At 43.1% G+C, this 22,552-nt stretch overlaps 1 protein-coding gene across 5 annotated transcripts in view; it reads left to right on the top strand.

Moving 5' to 3' along the window:
• Positions 1 to 22,552, top strand: part of slc4a4a (solute carrier family 4 member 4a) — a 309,472-nt gene that overhangs the window by 159,023 nt on the left and 127,897 nt on the right. For 3 of the 5 annotated variants that reach the window (XM_042320203.1, XM_042320201.1, XM_042320199.1), the window contains 2 exons: positions 4,793 to 4,981; positions 7,433 to 7,509. In XM_042320203.1, coding sequence (XP_042176137.1) covers positions 4,793 to 4,981; positions 7,433 to 7,509 — 266 coding nt within the window. The remainder of the gene's footprint in view (positions 1 to 4,792; positions 4,982 to 7,432; positions 7,510 to 22,552) is intronic. The other 2 variants (XM_042320202.1, XM_042320200.1) reach the window with 1 other exon arrangement.

The following is a 22,552-nucleotide window of genomic DNA, read 5'->3' on the forward strand; positions in this document are numbered from 1 at the left end:
TTTACTACATTATGACTGACCATACACTGACCAGACCTTTACTACATTATGACTGACCATACACTGACCAGACCTTTACTACATTATGACTGACCATATTATCAATGACAAGACCTTTACTACATTATGACTGACCATACACTGACTAGACCTTTACTACATTATGACTGACCATACACTGACCAGACCTTTACTACATTATGACTGACCATACCATTACTACATTATGACTGACCAGACCTTTACTACATTATGACTGACCAGACCTTTACTACATTGTGACTGACCATATTATCACTGACCAGACCTTTACTACATTATGACTGACCAGACCTTTACTACATTATGACTGACCATACACTGACCAGACCTTTACTACATTATGACTGACCATACACTGACCAGACCTTTACTAGATTATGACTGACCAGACCTTTACTACATTATGACTGACCAGACATTTACTACATTATGACTGACCAGACATGTACTACATTATGACTGACCATATTATCACTGACCAGACCTTTACTACATTATGTCTGACCATACACTGACCAGACCTTTACTACATTATGATTGACCAGACCTTTAATACATTATGACTGACCATATTATCACTGACCAGACCTTTACTACATTATGATTGACCAGACCTTTAATACCTTATGACTGACCATACACTGACCAGACCTTTACTACATTATGACTGACCATACACTGACCAGACCTTTACTACATTATGATTGACCAGACCTTTACTACATTATGACTGACCATATTTTCACTGACCAGACCTTTACTACATTATGACTGACCAGACCTTTACTACATTATGACTGACCAGACCTTTACTATATTATGACTGACCAGACATTTACTACATTATGACTGACCAGACATTTACTACATTATGACTGACCATATTATCACTGACCAGACCTTTACTACATTATGATTGACCAGACCTTTACTACATTATGATTGACCATATTATCACTGACCAGACCTTTACTACATTATGATTGACCAGACCTTTAATACATTATGTCTGAACAGACCTTTACTACATTATGACTGACCATATTATCACTGACCAGACCTTTACTACATTATGTCTGACCAGACCTTTACTACATTATGATTGACCAGACCTTTCATACATTATGACTGACCAGACCTTTACTACATTATGATTGACCCTATTATCACTGACCAGACCTTTACTACATTATGACTGACCATACACTGACCAAACCGTTACTACATTATGATTGACCATAATATCACTGACCAGACCTTCACTACATTATGATTGACCATATTATCACTGACCAGACCTTTACTACATTATGACTGACCCGACCTTTACTACATTATGACTGACCATACACTGACCATATTATCACTTTACTACATTATGACTTCTACTCCAGCCCAGTTCTAGTCCGTATACAGTTTAGTGAATTATTCCAGCCCAGTTCTACTCAATATACACTATACAATAATAATATATGCAATTTAACAGATACTTTTATCCAAAGTGACTTACAGTCATGCGTGCATATGTTGCTTACGTATGGGTATTCCCAGGAATTTAACCCTCTATCCTGGCGTTGCAAGAGCCATGCTCTACCAACTGTGCTACAGAGGACCACAAATATGGGCTTACTATTTGACTGTCCATGTGCTTTACAGAACACTGAAAGGAGGTATACTTGAAAGTGGTGAGCAATTATGTCTTAGGTTGATAGTTGTTCAATTGGTTTCAATAGCCATGTCTGTTCTATAAATGATATGCCCATGGATGCTTCAAGCTGCAGTCCATTGACTTGTTTCCACTGGGCCTGTTCTTTGTGATATATCTAGCTCAGTTTAGTGATGTTCTTTCAGCTTGGCCACTATAGCAGAGCAGGTTCACCGCTGAGTGCTTCTGTTCAGCACAGCAAAGAGCTTGCCCCTCTTCCCTGAATAACCCTAAACCTGAGGCCACAAGCACAGGGTCAGTCTAGTTACATTGAAACCATGCTTAGTAATGTTGTCTACAAGACTTCCTAGAGGGTAAAGCGTAAATACCAATACATTTACTGGACAAGAGCAAGTGCCCAAAACACATGCCTGAATATACTGTACATGTTAAAGAATTGACTTTGATGGTTCAGTTTGAAGTACAATGGGAGAATGGAGGGGGTGATGGAGGGAGTGGGGTGGAGGGAGGGGAGTGGAGGGATGGAATGGGATGGAGGGAGTGGGGTGGAGGGATGGGGGATGGAGGTGGAGGAATGGAGGGAGGGGGTAGAGGAATGGAGGGAGGGGGTGGAGGGATGGAGTGGGATGGAGGGAGGGGGTGGAGGGATGGGGGATGGAGGCGGAGGAATGGAGGGAGGGGGTAGAGGAAGGGAGGGAGGGAGGGAGGGTGGAGGTGGAGGAATGGAGGGAGGGGGTAGAGGGATGGAGGGAGGGGGTGTAGGAATGGGGGAGGGGGGAGGGATGGAGGGAGGGGGGGGGGAGGGGGTAGATGGAGGAAGGGGGGAGATGGAGGGAGGAAAGAGGAATGCCATTTACAATCTCCTCCTTAATGATGATCCCTTCCTTTCCCTTCACCTCATATCTCTCTTCGCTATGTCTCATCCTTCTTTTCCCTCCCATCTCATTGGCCCGTTGGCTCTGGACGGAGGGGAGGAGGAGGGGATGAGACGAGATGAAGAGGAAGATATATCACTTTAATTGATTTATGTGCAGTAATGCTGTGTGCTGCGCTGTGTGAGGGGATCCGGTCCCTGCTAGGAGGCCAGCTATCAGAAGGATTGGCCATTAGAGCCTGTAGCAATCAGAAAGAGCCTGGGACTGCTAACCTTGTTCAGGATTCTGACCCACTTTTTAAAAAAATACCTTAGACTGAGCTGTGAGGAGATTCCGTGGCAAGACACTCTCATGTAGCACCAGGGACTGAAAACTGGCCTTCCATTTTGTTCTTAAGATAGGACAAGGTATTTCTAATCTATGAAATCAAACCAGGGACTTGGAACAGGCCTTCCATTTTGCTCTTAAGATAGGAGAAGGCATTTCTAATCAAGAAAGTCAAATCAAAATCATTTTTTTGTCACATGCGCTGAATACAGTACAACAGGTGTAGAACTTACCGTGAAATGCTGACTTACAAGCCCTTAACCAACAATGGAGCTAAGAAAATAGAGTTAAGAAAATATTTACAAAATAAATTTAAGTAAAAAAATAATAATAATGAGGCTATATACATGTTGGATGGTGGTACACCAACAGGTATTGAATAGAACACCATCAATGTGTTGGGTGGTGGTACACCAACAGGTATTGAATAGAACACCCTCAATGTGTTGGGTGGTTGTCCGTCCTTTCTGACTGTTGTCTTTCTATGTTTGTTTCCAGTCTGTTGGTCAAACTAGATGTCTCTCTCTCTCTGATAGTGAATCATTTTGGACAACACACTGGTAGTGTCTTGGCATAGTTTTAAAGCTGCTTTACAGTTACTCTAACTATATACATCAAATTTTAATCAAATTCATTTTTAAAGTTGCCTGGGTCACAGTGATGTCATGGACACTGTATTGTCGTCGATATTGTCGTTGATGTTACGAAGTATAACTACAAAGCATGGCATCAGCAGCCAGGTTGTCCTATTAGCATACCTGCTCTCTTTTAACACCGATAAATCCACCTTTGAAAAAATATGTTTCGGATATGTCAACGTAGCAAGCCAGACAACTGAAAGTAACTTTCTAAACAGTGTTATCCTTCTTTGCTAGCTTGTCAGCTATAGTGATTTCTTCCTCTGCTCTTCCATCCCTCCATCTCTCTCTCCATCTTTCTCTGCTCCTCCATCCCTCCATCTTCCTCTGCTCCTCCATCCCTCCATCTCTCTCTGTCTCCATCTTCCTCTGTTCCTCCATCCCTCCATCTTCCTCTGTTCCCCCATCTCTCCATCTTTCTCTGCTCCTCCATCCCTCCATCTATCTCTCTGTCTCCATCTTCCTCTGATCCTCCATCCCTCCATCTCTCTCTCCATCTTCCTCTGCTCCTCCATCCCTCCATCTCTCTCTCCATCTTCCTCTGCTCCTCCATCCCTCCATCTCTCTCTCTGTCTCCATCTTCCTCTGCTCCTCCATCCCTCTATCTCTGTCTCCATCTTCCTCTGCTCCTCCATCCCCCCATCTCTCTCTCCGTCTTCCTCTGCTCCTCCATCCCTCCATCTCTCTCTGTCTCTATCTTCCACCGCTCCTCCATCCCTCCATCTTTCTCTGCTCCTCCATCCCTCCATCTCTCTCTGTCTCCATCTTCCTCTGCTCCTCCATCCCTCCATCTTTCTCTGCTCCTCCATCCTTCCATCTCTCTCTGTCTCCATCTTCCTCTGCTCCTCCATCCCTCCATCTCTCTCTGTCTCTATCTTCCTCTGCTCCTCCATCCCTCCATCTTCCTCTGCTCCTCCATCTCTCTCTGTCTCCATCTTCCCTGCTCCTCCATCCCTCCATCCCTGTCTCATCTTCCTCTGCTCCTCCATCCCTCCATCTTTCTCTGCTCCTCCATCTCTCTCTGTCTCTATCTTCCTCTGCTCCTCCATCCCTCCATCTTCCTCTGCTCCTCCATCCCTCCATCTTCCTCTGCTCCTCCATCCCTCCATCTCTCTCTGTCTCTATCTTCCTCTGCTCCTCCATCCCTCCATCTCTCTCTGCTCCTCCATCACTCCATCTCTCTCTGTCTCTATCTTCCTCTGCTCCTCCATCCCTCCATCTCTCTCTGTCTCCATCTTCCACAGAGTTGATCACAAACAGCCAGATAGATAGCGGTCTGCTGAAGGCGGAGCTAAAAGACAAGGTGACGTACACGTTGCTACGGAAACATCGACACCAGACAAAGAAGTCCAACCTGCGCTCGCTAGCTGACATCGGCAAGACGGTCTCCAGTGCAAGTAGGCTCTTTACCAACCTGGATAACGCTATTACAGGTGCCAGTTTGGTGTTGTGTCTTTACCAACCTGGATAACGCTATTACAGGTGCCAGTTTGGTGTTGTGTCTTTACCAACCTGGATAATGCTATTACAGATGCCAGTTTGGTGTTGTGTCTTTACCAACCTGGATAATGCTATTACAGGTGCCAGTTTGGTGCTGCGTGTTTACCAACCTGGATAATGCTGTTATAGGTGTCACCTTTAATCTGCCATGTTTTTTATAATTCCCCCATCAATGTTAGGCATCAATATCTTGTTTTTGGTGTCTGTGTTCTCGATACAGGTTTCTTTTATTTCTTGTGAAAAGTTTGGTGGACAGGCGGACAGTGTAGAGTTCTATCAGTGAACCTTTACTGCCCCCTCCATTAGCACACATCACCTTTAAGAGAGGAGCTGAGATTCCTAGACAGAGGGGTCCACCCATACATGGCATTAGGAAACATTCCACATGTTAGATGTGAAAACATGTGATTGGTTGATTCTGTAGAGTAAATGAAGATAGCTGTTGAACATGTAGGACCAGATTGGTTGATTCTGTAGAGTCAATTAAGATAGTTGTTGGACATGTAGGGCCAGATTTTAAATGTGCAAGTTTGCATAATATTCACATTTAAGAAATGGAACGAAAAGTCCTAAACCTCAAGTGAACTGTACTGAACATAGTTCCTTATCGGACATGGATGCTCTATTGCAGAACAGCAGAACCAAGTCATTCACATCAGTTTAGATGTATAATTAATTTAGTTAAGCTGAGGCTGTTCTGGAGTTGAACTTTTCATTTCATCTTTCATTGCTGTAAAATCATAACACTGAATTCATCATCACACACAGATGTTTGTTTGATTATATTAATCAATGATAAATCAAATAAATATATGGTTGGAACAGATTTCATGGTATTTAACATGGAAGGTGATCAGTTGCCCAGGTCACCTTGGGTCTGTAAATAATCATTTATTACCTGCTCTAACCTTTATGACAATGATTGGTTAATGGAACATGGAAGGTGATCAGTTGCCCAGGTCACCTTGGGTCTGTAAATAATCATTTATTACCTGCTCTGACCTTTATGACAATGATTGGTTAATGGAACATGGAAGTCATCGATCTGTTTTATTGATATGTTGTTGTAGTAGTGAAAAGGACATTTGAATTATTTGGTAGAATTTTTCACATCGATTTGTGTGTATCATCTAGCTTTGGATTTCAATAAAATACACTATATAATACCAGGTTGGTTTCACAGTAACTTTATACAGTTACTGCTAACATCACCCCCATGTTCTCCTGAACACAATACAATAGAGGCAGGATACTTGTCCATGAGATTAAGCATTTATATAATGTAGCAAAAATGACTAACTCATTTTTGCCGAAATGAGCAGTTACTGCCTTTTGCTTGGTAGGTCAGTATTGTGGTCTAACATTACAGATCCAATGTAACTAAGTATGTCCAACCCGAAACTGTGTTCTTTCCAGATAACCATCTTTCACTTTGCTTCACCAGTTAATCTATCACATCCTGTTCTATCTGCTTCTCTTTTAACCCTTACTCATTTGATTCTGTCTAACTAACACTGTATAATTCCACTGCATCTGTCTGTCTAACTAACACTTGCCCTTTGATTAATCCACTATTTTTCTCCCTCCTTCTTTCTTTCCTTTCTTCCATTCGTCCTGCTCCCTCTACTTCTGTCTTCCGCGGGTTGGGTTCTGCCATTTAAGCCCGTAGTCCTCTTGAAAACTCAGTGCCTTGTCTAACAGTCCGTGCCTCAATGGAGGAGCTGCAGACCCAACGAAGCCCCAGTATGGACTGGCTTAGTAAGTCATGCTACTGTATTGTAGATCTCCAGCATCATAGACTGGCCAAGTATGTTCTCATTAGAATTCTGGAACTACTGTTGGTCCATAGAGCCAAACAACCAGCTGTCCCCTTTCCCCCACTGTATCCTATCACACAGAAGTTATTTTCTTTCATGAGGAATCTGCCTCATTAGGCCAGAATAGAGCCGCTTATCTGTCCTCCATGATAGATCTTAGATGACTGGAATTCAATTCTGACAGTTGTCATCCAAATTTAGTCCATTCTACCCAGTCCACACTTCAGTATGCTTAGTCCACACAGATTAACACCAAGTCTGAATGTTATTCACACCCTACTTTTTGAGAAGGTATTTTTCCCCAGTGACAACATAGGAAATGCCATTTTCCTCTGGGTGCATCAAATGGACTGTCCCCCTCTATCTATCCAGAGGAATGAGGTAACAACCTGTTGAATCACTACAGTGGCACCAGATTTATTTTCACAGATGTATTGCCTTCAGCAGTATCTCCACCCTGCAATTTGAAGTGTAGGCTGGTACACTGTGTGTTTTGCTGTCTCCATTCAGTCCAGTCTTTAACAGCAGAGTAGGTTGTTAACCTTCAAGGCTGTTGTTCACTCATAGGCAGTCCAGCCACCACACATCGGAACCTGGCCTCAAGCAGCATGAACGACATCTCCGACAAACCAGAGAAAGACCAGGTGAGTGTCCATTGGTTGACCTCTCCGTTCAATGTTCCAAACAAGTGTCAGTAACTGTGTTCTTTAGAGAATGTTAGCTGTTTAAACTTCAATAATTACTGGACCTAGTTACCTAGGGAGAAACAGCTAGGTTTCCATCCAATTGGCAACATATTTTCATGTGAATATTCTAAAAACTGCATAAAGAAAATATTTTCAACTCTACCGATGGTTATGTCATAAAACTATTGTGTTAAATAGCAACTGTGCCCACGCTGGTCTTGGCACGTGCTCTCTAGCCAACAGCTGGCAGATAGTGAAGGTAGGCTAGCCTACATGATGGGATTATTATGGATAAGAGAGAGAATATTTGTATTTGTCTAACGGCATTCAAGCATCAATCATCATGTCACCAGATTAAGACCCTCAATATTTATTGGAAAGAGCATCAAGCTCATCACAGTGCACTTTCACCACCATGTGAAGTTCATCATAAATTCATCATCATTTATTTAATCTGTATCCTAATAAACTGCATGCTTTCCCGGGGTTGTAGTGGGAGGACTACACATCATGTCATCATGACTCAGATGGTTATTATAACAATATTTGTGTTTCCACCCAGCCATTTCTCATTTTATACATTTTAAAGACACACAAAGATCCTTCCATGTCCAATAATCAAATTGTCTATGTAAATTTCTGAAATTGTACTGACATTTCCTGTTTTCATAAGCCTGGTTGTGGATTGTTTTATGTCTCACTTAATTAATCCGCATAAAATGGTTGGATAGAAACCTGGTTATTGATATGAAATATATATTTAATAGTAAGTGGTTTAGTGTGTCACTGAAGCATAGTGACACAATGTTAGTACAATTTCTGCTGTCTTGCTGATCCCTGTCTGCCTGCTCTATGCACTGTGGTCTGCGTTATCTGACCAGCCATTGGAACTTTTCCACTGGCTCACTGTAGCTACAGTCCAGGAAGGATAACAGGGTTAGCTACAGTATAGAAAAGCTAACAGCGTTAGCTACAGTGTTAGCTATAGTCCAGGAAGGCTAACAAGAGAAACCACTATGTGCTTGCCTTATGGGTGATTATGATTGTCCAAAGTAAATCGACCAAGGTGCATTGTCCTCCTCCAACCCTAACCCACCAAGGTGCATGGCCCTCCAACCCTAACCCACCAAGGTGCATGGCCCTCCAACCCTAACCCACCAAGGTGCATGGCCCTCCAACCCTAACCCACCAAGGTGCATGGCCCTCCAACCCTAACCCACCAAGGTGCATGGCCTCCTCCAACCCTAACCCACCAAGGTGCATGGCCCTCCCTCCAACCCTAACCCTAAACCAAGGTGCATGGCCCTCCTCCAACCCTAACCCACCAAGATGCATGGCCCTCCTCCAACCCTAACCCACCAAGATGCATGGCCTCCTCCAACCCTAACCCACCAAGGTGCATGGCCCTCCTCTAACCCTAACCCACTAAGGTGCATGGCCCTCCTCCAACCCTAACCCACCAAGGTGCATGGCCCTCCAACCCTAACCCACCAAGGTGCATGGCCCTCCTCTAACCCTAACCCACCATGGTGCATGGCTCTCCTCCAACCCTAACCCAAAAAGGTGCATGGCCCTCCTCAACCCTAACCCACCAAGGTGCATGGCCCTCCCAACCCTAACCCACCAAGGTGCATGGCCCTCCTCAACCCTAACCCACCATGGTGCATGGCCCTCCTCAACCCTAACCCACCAAGGTGCATGGCCCTCTTCCAACCCTAACTCAGCAAGGTGCATGGCCCTCCTCCACCCCTAACCCACCAAGGTGCATGGCCCTCCTTCGTTTAGTCTGGTTCAGCCCTAATCAGTTCAGTCATTCATTCTTGCTCACTCCAATTCAGTTCAGTTGAGTCATTTATTCTGGTGCTCTCCAACTAAGTTCAGTTGAATCATTCAGCCCTAATCAGTTCATTGAATAATTTAGTCTGGTTCAATCCAAATTGTTTCAGTTGAATCATTCATTCTGGTGCTGTTACACATGGTTGAGCAGGTGAACCCAGGTACAGACTCAGGTGGGGAGACAGGGATAAGGTAACTATGGTATTTATTGAACAGCTGTGGTGCAGGCCAAGGGAAGCTCAGGTGGGTAGTAGGGAACCAGGAATTGAGGCTGGGGCAAGGGGAGTAGGGGCAGGGTAAGCAGGTCCGGAGCAGAATCCATGGAAGCAGTAGAGCGGGGCTCCAGGACAGGGAAACAGGACTGACGAGACGATTGACTGGAGCCCGGGACCAGAGTCAGTACTGATGGAACTGTAGCGGAGAGAGAAATCAGTGTCAGGCTAGGGGAAAAACAGGCACAACAAGATCTATGCGGGAACAAATGGCTTGAAACACAGACTGACTGAGCAGATGCTACGATCTGGCAGCATGGAAGTGGCAGGGCTTTTGTAGAGGTCTTGATTATGGAACAGGTTTCAGCTGGTGGGGATCTTCTCTGCCTCCAGCACACCTGTTTCCACTCACACAATCACATACACCCACTGAGAGAGAGATGGAGAGAGCACTGGGGGAGTGGCAGCAGGTTAGGGAGACAGGATGAGAAGTAGAGGGCTTGGCAGGAGCAGATGTAACAGGTGCTGTCCAACTCAATTCATTTCAGTCATTCAGTCTAGTTCAATCCAACTCAGTTCAGTAAAAGTATTATGTTAGTCCTAATCCGTTCAGTCAGTGTAGTTAAGTCTAACTCAGCTCAGTTTATTATTAAATATTTTGTATCTTATTAGGATCCCCAATTCTCTTCTTGGGGTCCAAACAGGAAACAAAACACAAATAAAATACATAACACTACATAATACAATGCAAAATATATAATACAAAATATATAAAAATGTGTCTCTTAACAGTCCGTCATGCCATAAGGTGTTATTTTATCCCTTTTTTATCTGGTTGTGCTGCCAGCTTATTATGTTACCTGGGGTGGCAGAGAGTTCCATGTAGTCCAACTCAGTTCAGTTCAATTATTCAGTCAGTGTCACGCCCTCGGGGGAAATTCTAAGTTTTCTTTTTCTTTGTTTTTGGCCGAGTGTGGTTCCCAATCAGAGGCAGCTGTCTATCGTTGTCTCTAATTGGGGATCATACTTAGGCAGCCCTTTTTCCCACCATTAGATTGTGGGATCTTGTTTTCTGGTTAGTTACTGTTGCCTGACAGTACTGTGCGTTTTCGTTATTTTGTTTGAGTGTTTTTTAAAATTAAAATCATGAACACTTTCCACGCTGCGCCTTGGTCAACTCGTTCTACCACCAACGAAAGCCGTTACAGTCAGGTTCAGTCCTGATCAGTTCAGTTGAATCATTAATTTTTTTCCCGGTTCAACTCAGTTCAGTTGAATCATTCATTCTGTCTCAGGCCAATTCAGTTCAGTCATTCATCTATTTCAGTCCAGCTCAGTTCAGTTGAGTCATTCCCCCTGAAATCAAGGCAAGCTCCTCTAATATTCCACTGGCTTTCTTTCCATCTGAGAGAAACTGATAAGGACGTTTCACATCATTTATGTAGACAACCAATCTGATAAAGGACAGTCTTTCTCACACTTCCTCTCTCGACTTTAGTCACTTGTAAAGTGTTCTGTTGGCTCAGTGTGGAGCAGGAGGGGACTTTACTCTTCATGTCTCAACTGGAATGTTCAGGAAGTGATATACGTGTAGAGGTTCTGTCAGTGTAGTGTGTTCTATGTTCCTTCAGTGTGGTGTGTTCTATGTTCTGTCAGTGTAGTGTGTTCAATGTTCTGTCAGTTTAGAGGTTCAATGTTCTGTCAGTATAGTGTGTTCTATGTTCTGTCAGTGTAGAGTGTTTTATGTTCTGTCAGTGTAGAGTGTTTTATGTTCTGTCAGTGTAGAGTGTTTTATGTTCTGTCAGTGTAGAGTGTTTTATGTTCTGTCAGTGTAGAGTGTTTTATGTTCTGTCAGTGTAGAGTGTTTTATGTTCTGTCAGTGTAGAGTGTTTTATGTTCTGTCAGTGTAGAGTGTTTTATGTTCTGTTAGTGTAGTGTGTTATGTATTCTGTCAGTTTAGAGGTTATATGTTATGTCAGTTATATGTTCTGTCAGTTATATGTTCTCTCAGTTCTGTATTCTGTCAGTTTAGAGGTTATGTGTTCTGTCAGTGTAGTGTGTTCTGTATTCTGTCAGTTTAGAGGTTATATGTTATGTCAGTTATATGTTCTGTCAGTTATATGTTCTCTCAGTTCTGTATTCTGTCAGTTTAGAGGTTATGTGTTCTGTCAGTGTATGTGTTTTCTGTGTTCCGTCAGTGAAGTGTTTTCTATTTTCTTTCAGTGTGACATATTATATGTTCTCTCAGTTCTGTATTCTGTCAGTGTGGCAGTTATATGTTCTGTCAGTTATATGTTCTGTCAGTTATATGTTCTGTCAGTTATATGTTCTCTCAGTTCTGTATTCTGTCAGTGTGGCAGTTATATGTTCTGTCAGTTATATGTTCTCTCAGTTATATGTTCTGTCAGTTATATGTTCTGTCAGTTATATGTTCTGTCAGTTATATGTTCTCTCAGTTCTGTATTCTGTCAGTGTGGCAGTTATATGTTCTGTCAGTTATATGTTCTGTCAGTTATATGTTCTCTCAGTTCTGTATTCTGTCAGTGTGGCAGTTATATGTTCTGTCAGTTATATGTTCTGTCAGTTATATGTTCTGTCAGTTATATGTTCTCTCAGTTCTGTATTCTGTCAGTGTGGCAGTTATATGTTCTGTCAGTTATATGTTCTGTCAGTTATATGTTCTCTCAGTTCTGTATTCTGTCAGTGTGGCAGTTATATGTTCTGTCAGTTATATGTTCTGTCAGTTATATGTTCTCTCAGTTATATGTTCTCTCAGTTATATGTTCTCTCAGTTATATGTTCTCTCAGTTCTGTATTCTGTCAGTGTGGCAGTTATATTTTCTGTCAGTTATATGTTCTGTCAGTTATATGTTCTCTCAGTTCTGTATTCTGTCAGTGTGGCAGTTATATGTTCTGTCAGTTATATGTTCTGTCAGTTATATGTTCTGTCAGTTATATGTTCTGTCAGTTATATGTTCTGTCAGTTATATGTTCTGTCAGTTATATGTTCTGTCAGTTATATGTTCTGTCAGTTATATGTTCTGTCAGTTATATGTTCTCTCAGTTCTGTATTCTGTCAGTGTGGCAGTTATATGTTCTGTCAGTTATATGTTCTGTCAGTTATGTTCTGTCAGTTATATGTTCTCTCAGTTCTGTATTCTGTCAGTGTAATGTGTTCCGTCAGTGAAGTGTTTTCTATTTTCTTTCAGTGTGACATATTATATGTTCTCTCAGTTCTGTATTCTGTCAGTGTGGCAGTTATATGTTCTCTCAGTTATATGTTCTGTCAGTTATATGTTCTGTCAGTTATATGTTCTCTCAGTTCTGTATTCTGTCAGTGTAATGTGTTCCGTCAGTGTAAAGGATTTATTTTCACTCTGTGTAGAGGTTCTATGTTCTGTCATATGGGTGTTCCATGTTCTGTCAGTGTATTGTGTACTATGCTCTGTCAGTGTAGTGTTTTCTACATTATGTTAGTATAGAAGTTCTATGTGCTGTCAGTATAGAGGTTCTATGTTCTGTCAGTGTTCTATGTTCTGTCAGTGTAGAGTGTTTTATGTTCTGTCAGTGTAGTGTGTTTTATGTTCTGTCAGTGTAGAGTGTTCTATGTTCTGTTAGTGTGGTGTGTTCTATGTTCTGTCAGTGTAGTGTGTTCTGTGTTCCGTCAGTGTAGTGTGTTCCATCAGTGTAGTGTGTTCTATGTTCTGTCAGTGTAGAGGTTCTATGTTCGGTCAATGTGTAGGATTTATTTTCACTCAGTGTAGTGTGTTCTTGGTCTTGTCAGTTTTGAGGTTCTATGTTCTGTCAATGTAGAGGTTCTATGTTCCGTCAGTGTAGGGTGTTCTCTGTTCTGTCAGTGTAGTGTGTTCTATGTTCTGTCGGTGTGGAGTGTTCTATGTTCTGTCAATGTACTGTGTTCTATGTTCTGTCAGTGTACTGTGTTCTGTGTTCCGTCAGTGTACTGTTTTCTGTGTTCCGTCAGTGTAGTGTTTTCTATTTTCTTTCAGTGTGGCACATTCTATGTTCTCTCAGTTTAGTGTGATCAATGTTATTTCAGTTTAGAGGTTCTGTGTTCTGTCATTGTAGTTTGTTCAAAATGCTCTCAGTTTTGACGATTTATGCTCTATCTGTGTAGTGCGTTCTATGTTCAGCCATTGTATTTAGTTCTATGTTACGTCAGTGTAGTGTGATCTTTGTTATGTCAGTGTAGTGTGATCTTTGTTCTGTCAGTGTAGTGTGTTATGTCAGTGTAGTGTGATCTTTGTTCTGTCAGTGTAGTGTGTTCTATGTTCTGTCAGTGTAGTGTGATCTTTGTTCTGTCAGTGTAGTGTGTTCTGTCAGTATAGTGTGTTCTATGTTCTGTCAGTGTAGTGTGATCTTTGTTCTGTCAGTGTAGTGTGTTATGTCAGTGTAGTGTGATCTTTGTTCTGTCAGTGTAGTGTGTTCTATGTTCTGTCAGTGTAGTGTGTACTGTGTTCTACATTCTTTCCGTTTAATGTTTTTTTTATGTTCTGTCAGTGTAGTTTGTGCTTTGTTCTGTCAGTTTAGAGGTTCTCTGTTCCGTCAATGTATTGTGTTCTATGTTCTGTCGGTGTCAAGCTTTTGTGTTCTGCCAGTGTAGTTTGTTTTACATTCTTTCAGTGTAGTGTTTTCTGTTAATGTAGAGATTTTGTGTTCTGTCATTGCCCACATCTGTCAGCAGGAAGCGGCCTGTACTCCTGGGAATAGGGAATGGGGTTGGTAATCTAACAGTCATTGCTTTGTGACAGATTGATTCAGAGGCAGATTGGTGGGTGAGAAGAGGGGGGGGGATCATGTTGGGTATCTCTGCTGCTCCCTGGGGTATGACTTTGGGATCTCTGTCTGTCTGTCTGTCTGTCTGTCTGTCTGTCTGTCTGTCTGTCTGTCTGTCTGTCTGTCTGTCTGTCTGTCTGTCTGTCTGTCTGTCTGTCTGTCTGTCTGTCTGTCTGTCTGTCTGTCTGTCTGTCTGTCTGTCTGTCTGTCTGTCTGTCTGTCTGTCTGTCTGTCTGTCTGTCTGTCTGTCTGTCTGTCTGTCTGTCTGTCTGTCTGTCTGTCTGTCTGTCTGTCTGTCTGTCTGTCTGTCTGTCTGTCTGTCTGTCTGTCTGTCTGTCTGTCTGTCTGTCTGTCTGTCTGTCTGTCTGTCTGTCTGTCTGTCTGTCTGTCTGTCTGTCTGTCTGTCTGTCTGTCTGTCTGTCTGTCTGTCTGTCTGTCTGTCTGTCTGTCTGTCTGTCTGTCTGTCTGTCTGTCTGTCTGTCTGTCTGTCTGTCTGTCTGTCTGTCTGTCTGTCTAACAGCCCTAGACAAATAGGCAGTCCAGATTTGACTTGGATACTTTTGGTTTTACTTTCTCACCCTGCTGACTAACAGTGTCCATACATTGTTGTTATTCTAATAGGGAGGGTGGATATTACCAAGAGTATATTTGAACCACAGAGAATTTGAAATGGTTTTCTGTGGCATGAATTTGGCCAGAGAATGTCTTACCAATATGCACTCTGTCCAATGGGTTGACTTCTGTTTCAGAGTTGGTTGTCTTTCTGTCCAATGGGTAAACTTATGTTTTATAGTTGGTTGACTTTGTGATGTCTCCTTCTCCTTGACTGCTGTTCACGTCACAGTCTGGTAAATTTTTTATCTGAAAACTAAACTGTATTAGATGCACTTAGATTCACTGAATGTCTATTCTGAAAGTCTATTGGGTGAAAATTAATGCACAGACAGTCTGACAGGTGTTCTCTGATCTCAGATCATCTGATCTGACTTGATGTTCATGTCTGCTAGACAGTCTGACAGGTGTTCTCTGATCTCAGATCATCTGATCTGACTTGATGTTCATGTCTGCTAGACAGTCTGACAGGTGTTCTCTGATCTCAGATCACACTAGTCTCCCTCTGAGAGTTAACCTTGCGTTAGAGAGAGGTCAGTACAGGTACATCAAAGCAGGGACCGAGAGACTGAAAAACAGCTTCTATCTCAAGGCCATCAGACTGTTAAACAGCCACCACTAACATTGAGTGGCTGCTGCCAACATACTGACTCAACTCCAGCCACTTTAATATTGGAAAAATTGATGTAAAATATTTATCACTAGCCACTTTAAAGAATGCCACTTATATAATGTTTACAGACCCTTCATTACTCGTCTCATATGTATATACTGTACTATACCATCTATGGCATCTTGCCATCTTTATGTAATACATGTATCACTAGCCACTTTAAACAATGCCACTTTTATATGTTTACATACCCTACATTACCCTACATTGTGTGTATAAGGTAGTTGTTGTGAAAGTGTTAGGTTAGATTACTCGGTGGTTAATACTGCATTGTCGGAACTAGAAGCACAAGCATTTCGCTACACTCGCATTAACATCTGCTAAACATGTGTATTTGACAAATCAAATTTGATTTGATTTCACGTGGACAGATCAGCTTTGACACAGGACATATGAACAGTTCAGCTAAAGGTCAGCTATAGGACAGGACATGTGGACAGATCAGCTATGAGACAGGACATGTGGACAGCTTAGCTATAGGACAGAACATGTGGAAAGGTCAGATATAGGACAGGACAGGTGGACAGGTCAGCAAAAAGTCAGCTATAGGACAGGACATGTGGGCAGAACAGCTATAGGTCAGGACATTTGGAAAGATCAGCTGTAGGAGTGGACATGTAGACAGTTCAGCTAAAGGTCAGCTATAGAACAGGACATCTGAACAGGTCAGCCATAGGACAGGAAAAGGGGACAGGTCAGCTATTGGACAGGACATGTGGACAGATCAGCTGTAGGACAGGGCATGTGGACAGATCAGCTGTAGGACGGGACATGTGGACACGTCAGCTACGGTACAGGACATGTGGACAGGTCAGCTGTAGGAGAGGACATATGGACAGGTCAGTTATAGGACATGTGTACAGGTCAGCTATATGTCAGGAAGTGTGGACAGGTCAGCTATTGGACAGGACATGTGGACAGATCAGCTGTAGCACAGGACATGTGGACAGGTCTGCTGTAGGGCAAGTCAGCTATAGGACAGGACAAGAGTACAGGTCAGCTATAAGTCAGCTATAGGACAGGACATGTGAACGGGTCAGCTATAACAGAGGACATATGGACAGGTCAGCTATAGGAGAGGACATATGGACAGGTCAGTTATAGGACATGTGTACAGGTCAGCTATAGGTCAGGACACGTGAAAATATCTGCTATAGTACAGCTTCAGGACAGAACAGGTTAGCTATAGGAAAGGACATGTGGACAGGTCTGCTGTAGGGCAAGTCAGCTATAGGACAGGACAAGAGTACAGGTCAGCTATAAGTCAGCTATAGGACAAGGGGGTCAGGGAACACAGTGGCCCTGTCCAATGATAACTCCAGACAGGGCCAACCAGAAAGGATATAAACCCATCCACTTTGCCAAAGCACATCCCCCACACCACTAGAGGGATATCAACAAACCACCAACTTAAGACAGGAGAATTACACCAAATATAACAGACTGACCCTAGACCCCCTGGCGCATAGTTGCAGCATAGATACTGGAGGCTGAAACAAGGGGTCAGGGACAGTGGCCCTGTCCAACACTTTGCCAGCACATCCCCACACCACTAGAGGGATATCAACAAACCACCAACTTACTACCCTGAGACAAGGTTGAGTATAGCCCACGAATATCTCCTCCACTGCACTATCCCAAGTGGGCACAAAGCCGGACAGTTAGATCACATCAGTGACTCAACCCAATCAAGTGACACACCTCTCCTAGGGAAGGCATGGAGGAGTACTAGTAAGCCACCCCTGGGACAGAGACGAGTCTTCAGGAAAGACTTAAAGGTCGAGACTGAGTTTGTGTGTCTCACTTGGATAGGCAGACCATTCTATGAAAATTAAGCTCTATAGGAGAAAACCCTGCCTCGAGCTGTTTGCTTAGAAATTCTAGGCACAATAAGGAGGCCTGCGTTTTGAGACCGTAGGATACGTGTAGGTATGTACGGGAGGACCACATCGGAGAGATAGGTAGGAGCAAGCCCATGTAATCTTTTGTAAATTAGCAATAAAACCCTGAAATCAGCCCTAGCCTTAACAGGAAGCCAGTGTAGAGAGGCTAGCACTGGAGTAATATGATAACATTGTTTGGTTCTAGTCAAGATTTTAGCAGCCGTGTTTAGCACTAACTGAAGTTTATTTAGTGCTTTATCCGGGTAGCCGGAAAGTAGAGCATTGCAGTAGTCTAATCTAGAAGTGACAAAAACATGGATTATCTTTTCTGTATCATTCTGGACATAACTTTTCAGATTTTTGCAATGTTACGAAGATGGAAAAAATATGTCTTTGAAATATTCTTGATATGTTTGTCAAAAGAGAGGTCAGGGCCCAGTGTAATGCCGTGGTCCTTCAGTTTTATTTGAGATGACTGTACAACCATCAAGATTAATTATCAGATCCAACAGCAGATCTCTTTGTTTCTTGGGATCTAGAACTAGTATCTCTGTTTTCGAGTTTAAAAGTAAAAACAATTGCTGCACCCACTTCCTTATGTCTGAAACACAGGCTTCCAGGGTAGGGAATTTTGGGGCTTCAGCCATGTTTTATTGAAATGTACAGCTGTTTGTCCTCCGCATAACAATGAAAGTTGTCATTGGGTTTTCTGAATAACATCACCAAGAGGTAGAATATACAGTGAAAACAATAGTAGTCCTAAAACGGAACCATGAGAAACACCGAAACGTACAATTGATTTGTCAGAAGACAAATCATCCACAGAGACAAACTGATAGTTTTTCGAACAGATAGGATCTAAACCAGGCAAGAACTTGGTCGTGTAGATCAATTTGGGTTTCCAATCTCTCTAAAAGAATGTGATTTCTCAACTAAAAGTTTTGCAGCGGGATTTAGAGGTAATTTGTGGTTAAGTATGGTACCCTGCATCACTGCGTCACTGCTCCAGACCAGCACAAGGGGGAGTTAGAGCACTGATTATGCTTTTGGGTCCCAAGGCACTAATGTGTCTCTACCTGACAATGAATGGGTGACATAAACCAAATAGAAACTGATAATTGTGCACAACCTCAAAATTGAATTTCAATCAACTGAATGATGAAAATGAAGAAGGGGATTGAATTTATTACAATGGATTAAGAATTGCTACTCCTCTGTACTGCACGCACACACCCAAAAAAAATCAAATCAAATCAAATCAAAATCAAATTTTATTTGTCACATACACATGGTTAGCAGATGTTAATGCGAGTGTAGCGAAATGCTTGTGCTTCTAGTTCCGACAATGCAGTAATAACGAACAAGTAATCTAACTAACAATTCCAAAAAAACTACTGTCTTATACACAGTGTAAGGGGATAAGGAATATGTACATAAGGATATATGAATGAGTGATGGTACAGAGCAGCATAGGCAAGATACAGTAGATGATATCGAGTACAGTATATACATATGAGATGAGTATGTAAACTAAGTGGCATAGTTAAAGTGGCTAGTGATACATGTATTACATAAGGATGCAGTCGATGATATAGAGTACAGTATCTACGTATGCATATGAGATGAATAATGTAGGGTAAGTAACATTATATAAGGTAGCATTGTTTAAAGTGGCTAGTGATATATTTACATCATTTCCCATCAATTCCCATTATTAAAGTGGCTGGAGTAGAGTCGGTGTCATTGACAGTGTGTTGGCAGTAGCCACTCAATGTTAGTGGTGGCTGTTTAACAGTCTGATGGCCTTGAGATAGAAGCTGATTTTCAGTCTCTCTGTCCCAGCTTTGATGCACCTGTACTGACCTCGCCTTCTGGATGACAGCGGGGTGAACAGGCAGTGGCTCGGGTGGTTGATGTCCTTGATGATCTTTATGGCCTTCCTGTAGCATCGGGTGGTGTAGGTGTCCTGGAGGGCAGGTAGTTTGTCCCCGGTGATGCGTTGTGCAGACCTCACTACCCTCTGGAGAGCCTTACGGTTGAGGGCGGTGCAGTTGCCATACCAGGCGGTGATACAGCCCGCCAGGATGCTCTCGATTGTGCATCTGTAGAAGTTTGTGAGTGCTTTTGGTGACAAGCCGAATTTCTTCAGCCTCCTGAGGTTGAAGAGGCGCTGCTGCGCCTTCCTCACGATGCTGTCTGTGTGAGTGGACCAATTCAGTTTGTCTGTGATGTGTATGCCGAGGAACTTAAAACTTGCTACCCTCTCCACTACTGTTCCATCGATGTGGATAGGGGGGTGTTCCCTCTGCTGTTTCCTGAAGTCCACAATCATCTCCTTAGTTTTGTTGACGTTGAGTATGAGGTTATTTTCCTGACACCACACTCCGAGGGCCCTCACCTCCTCCCTGTAGGCCGTCTCGTCGTTGTTGGTAATCAAGCCTACCACTGTTGTGTCGTCCGCAAACTTGATGATTAAGTTGGAGGCGTGCGTGGCCACGCAGTCGTGGGTGAACAGGGAGTACAGGAGAGGGCTCAGAACGCACCCTTGTGGGGCCCCAGTGTTGAGGATCAGCAGGTAGGAGATGTTGTTGCCTACCCTCACCACCTGAAGTCCAGTACCCAGTTGCACAGGGCGGGGTCGAGACCCAGGGTCTCGAGCTTGATGACGAGCTTGGAGGGTACTATGGTGTTGAATGCCAAGCTGTAGTCGATGAACAGCATTCTCACATAGGTATTCCTCTTGTCCAGATGGGTTAGGGCAGTGTGCAGTGTGGTTGAGATTGCATCGTCTGTGGACCTATTTGGGCGGTAAGCAAATTGGAGTGGGTCTAGGGTGTCAGGTAGGGTGGAGGTGATATGGTCCTTGACTAGTCTCTCAAAGCACTTCATGATGACGGATGTGAGTGCTACGGGGCGGTAGTCGTTTAGCTCAGTTACCTTAGCTTTCTTGGGAACAGGAACAATGGTGGCCCTCTTGAAGCATGTGGGAACAGCAGACTGGTATAGGGATTGATTGAATATGTCCGTAAACACACCGGCCAGCTGGTCTGCGCATGCTCTGAAAACATGCTTGTCTGCGCATGTCCTTGCGAGGGTTAACACGTTTAAATGTCTTACTCACTTCGGCTGCAGTGAAGGAGAGACCGCATGTTTTCGTTGCAGGCCGTGTCAGTGGCACTGTATTGTCCTCAAAGCGGGCAAAAAAGTTATTTAGTCTGCCTGGGAGCAAGACATCCTGGTCCGTGACTGGGCTGGGTTTCTTCCTGTAGTCCGTGATTGACTGTAGACCCTGCCACATGCCTCTTGTGTCTGAGCCATTGAATTGAGATTCTACTTTGTCTCTGTACTGGCGCTTAGCTTGTTTGATAGCCTTGCGGAGGGAATAGCTGCACTGTTTGTATTCAGTCATGTTACCAGACACCTTGCCCTGATTAAAAGCAGTGGTTCGCGCCTTCAGTTTCACACGAATGCTGCCATCAATCCACGGTTTCTGGTTAGGGAATATTTTAATCGTTGCTATGGGAACGACATCTTCAACGCACGTTCTAATGAACTCGCACACCGAATCAGCATATTCGTCAATGTTGTTGTCTGACGCAATACGAAACATCTCCCAGTCCACGTGATGGAAGCAGTCGTGGAGTCAGCTTGGTCGGACCAGCGTTGGACAGACCTCAGCGTGGGAGCTTCTTGTTTTAGTTTCTGTCTGTAGGCAGGGATCAACAAAATGGAGTCGTGGTCAGCTTTTCCGAAAGGGGGGCGGGGCAGGGCCTTATTTGCGTCGCAGAAGTTAGAGTAACAATGATCCAGGGTCTTTCCACCCCTGGTTGCGCAATCGATATGCTGATAAAATTTAGGGAGTCTTGTTTTCAGATTAGCCTTGTTAAAATCCCCAGCTACAATGAATTTGCAGAGAGTTAAATAAAGTTCGTTCAGAGCCATCGATGTGTCTGCTTGGGGGGGGATATATACGGCTGTGATTATAATCGAAGAGAATTCTCTTGGTAGATAATGCGGTCTACATTTGATTGTGAGGAATTCTAAATCAGGTGAACAGAAGGATTTGAGTTCCTGTATGTTTCTTTCATCACACCATGTCACGTTAGTCATAAGGCATACGCCCCCGCCCCTCTTCTTACCAGAAAGATGTTTGTTTCTGTCGGCGCGATGCGTGGAGAAACCCGCTGGCTGCATCGCTTCGGATAGCGTCTCTCCAGTTAGCCGTGTTTCCGTGAAGCAAAGAGCATTCGGCGTGATTCGCCCATGTAAACAATCGTTTATATAGTCATGGTGGGTTTCAGTGCATTCCTCTGGATGTTCGCAACACAGTCAAAAACATTGTTTTTTTTGCGGGGAGAATTGACCGAAGTGAGCTGATTTGAAGACAACGATAAATGACTACCTGACGCACCAATAATTTTAGCGAAGCTTCATTGATTGACTATATTCCTGCCCAATGACCACTGATCTTCTTGAAATCTAGCTGGGTAGATAGCCAATGAGCTGAGGTAAACGCCAGTATGTCATGGTTTGGGGTTGGACCACAATTCCTTGGTTGTAATCGCACGCGCAGGGAACTCCATTTTCGCCTTGACGATCAGAGCAGTTGCTGTAAGGCTTTTTACACGCAGCTGTATTTCGGAAAGTTGTAGTTTCAACGATTTCATTGAAGATATCCTGGCGAATTACATAATGTAAAGCGAAGTCAAACTCTAAAGTAAAAGTGAAAGTGAGACAGATTTTTTGTTTGAGGAATCTTGGAGTGTTATGATTCAAACGAACAGAGGAGCTGTTTCTGCAAGGACAGGACATACTTCTGGACGGGTAAGTGCTAATGCCGTTTTATGAAATACAAAAAATATATATATATTATATACATAAAAAATATTTAAAAAATGTTTTTTTTTGCAATGAAATTAGTAGTTTGTTTTTGTGTGTGTGTGTGTTGGTTTGTTTGGTTGTGTGTGTGTGTATATATATATATATATATA

This window comes from Oncorhynchus tshawytscha, linkage group LG04 (assembly GCF_018296145.1).
Source record: "Oncorhynchus tshawytscha isolate Ot180627B linkage group LG04, Otsh_v2.0, whole genome shotgun sequence".
In the NCBI taxonomy this organism is placed as follows: domain Eukaryota; kingdom Metazoa; phylum Chordata; class Actinopteri; order Salmoniformes; family Salmonidae; genus Oncorhynchus; species Oncorhynchus tshawytscha.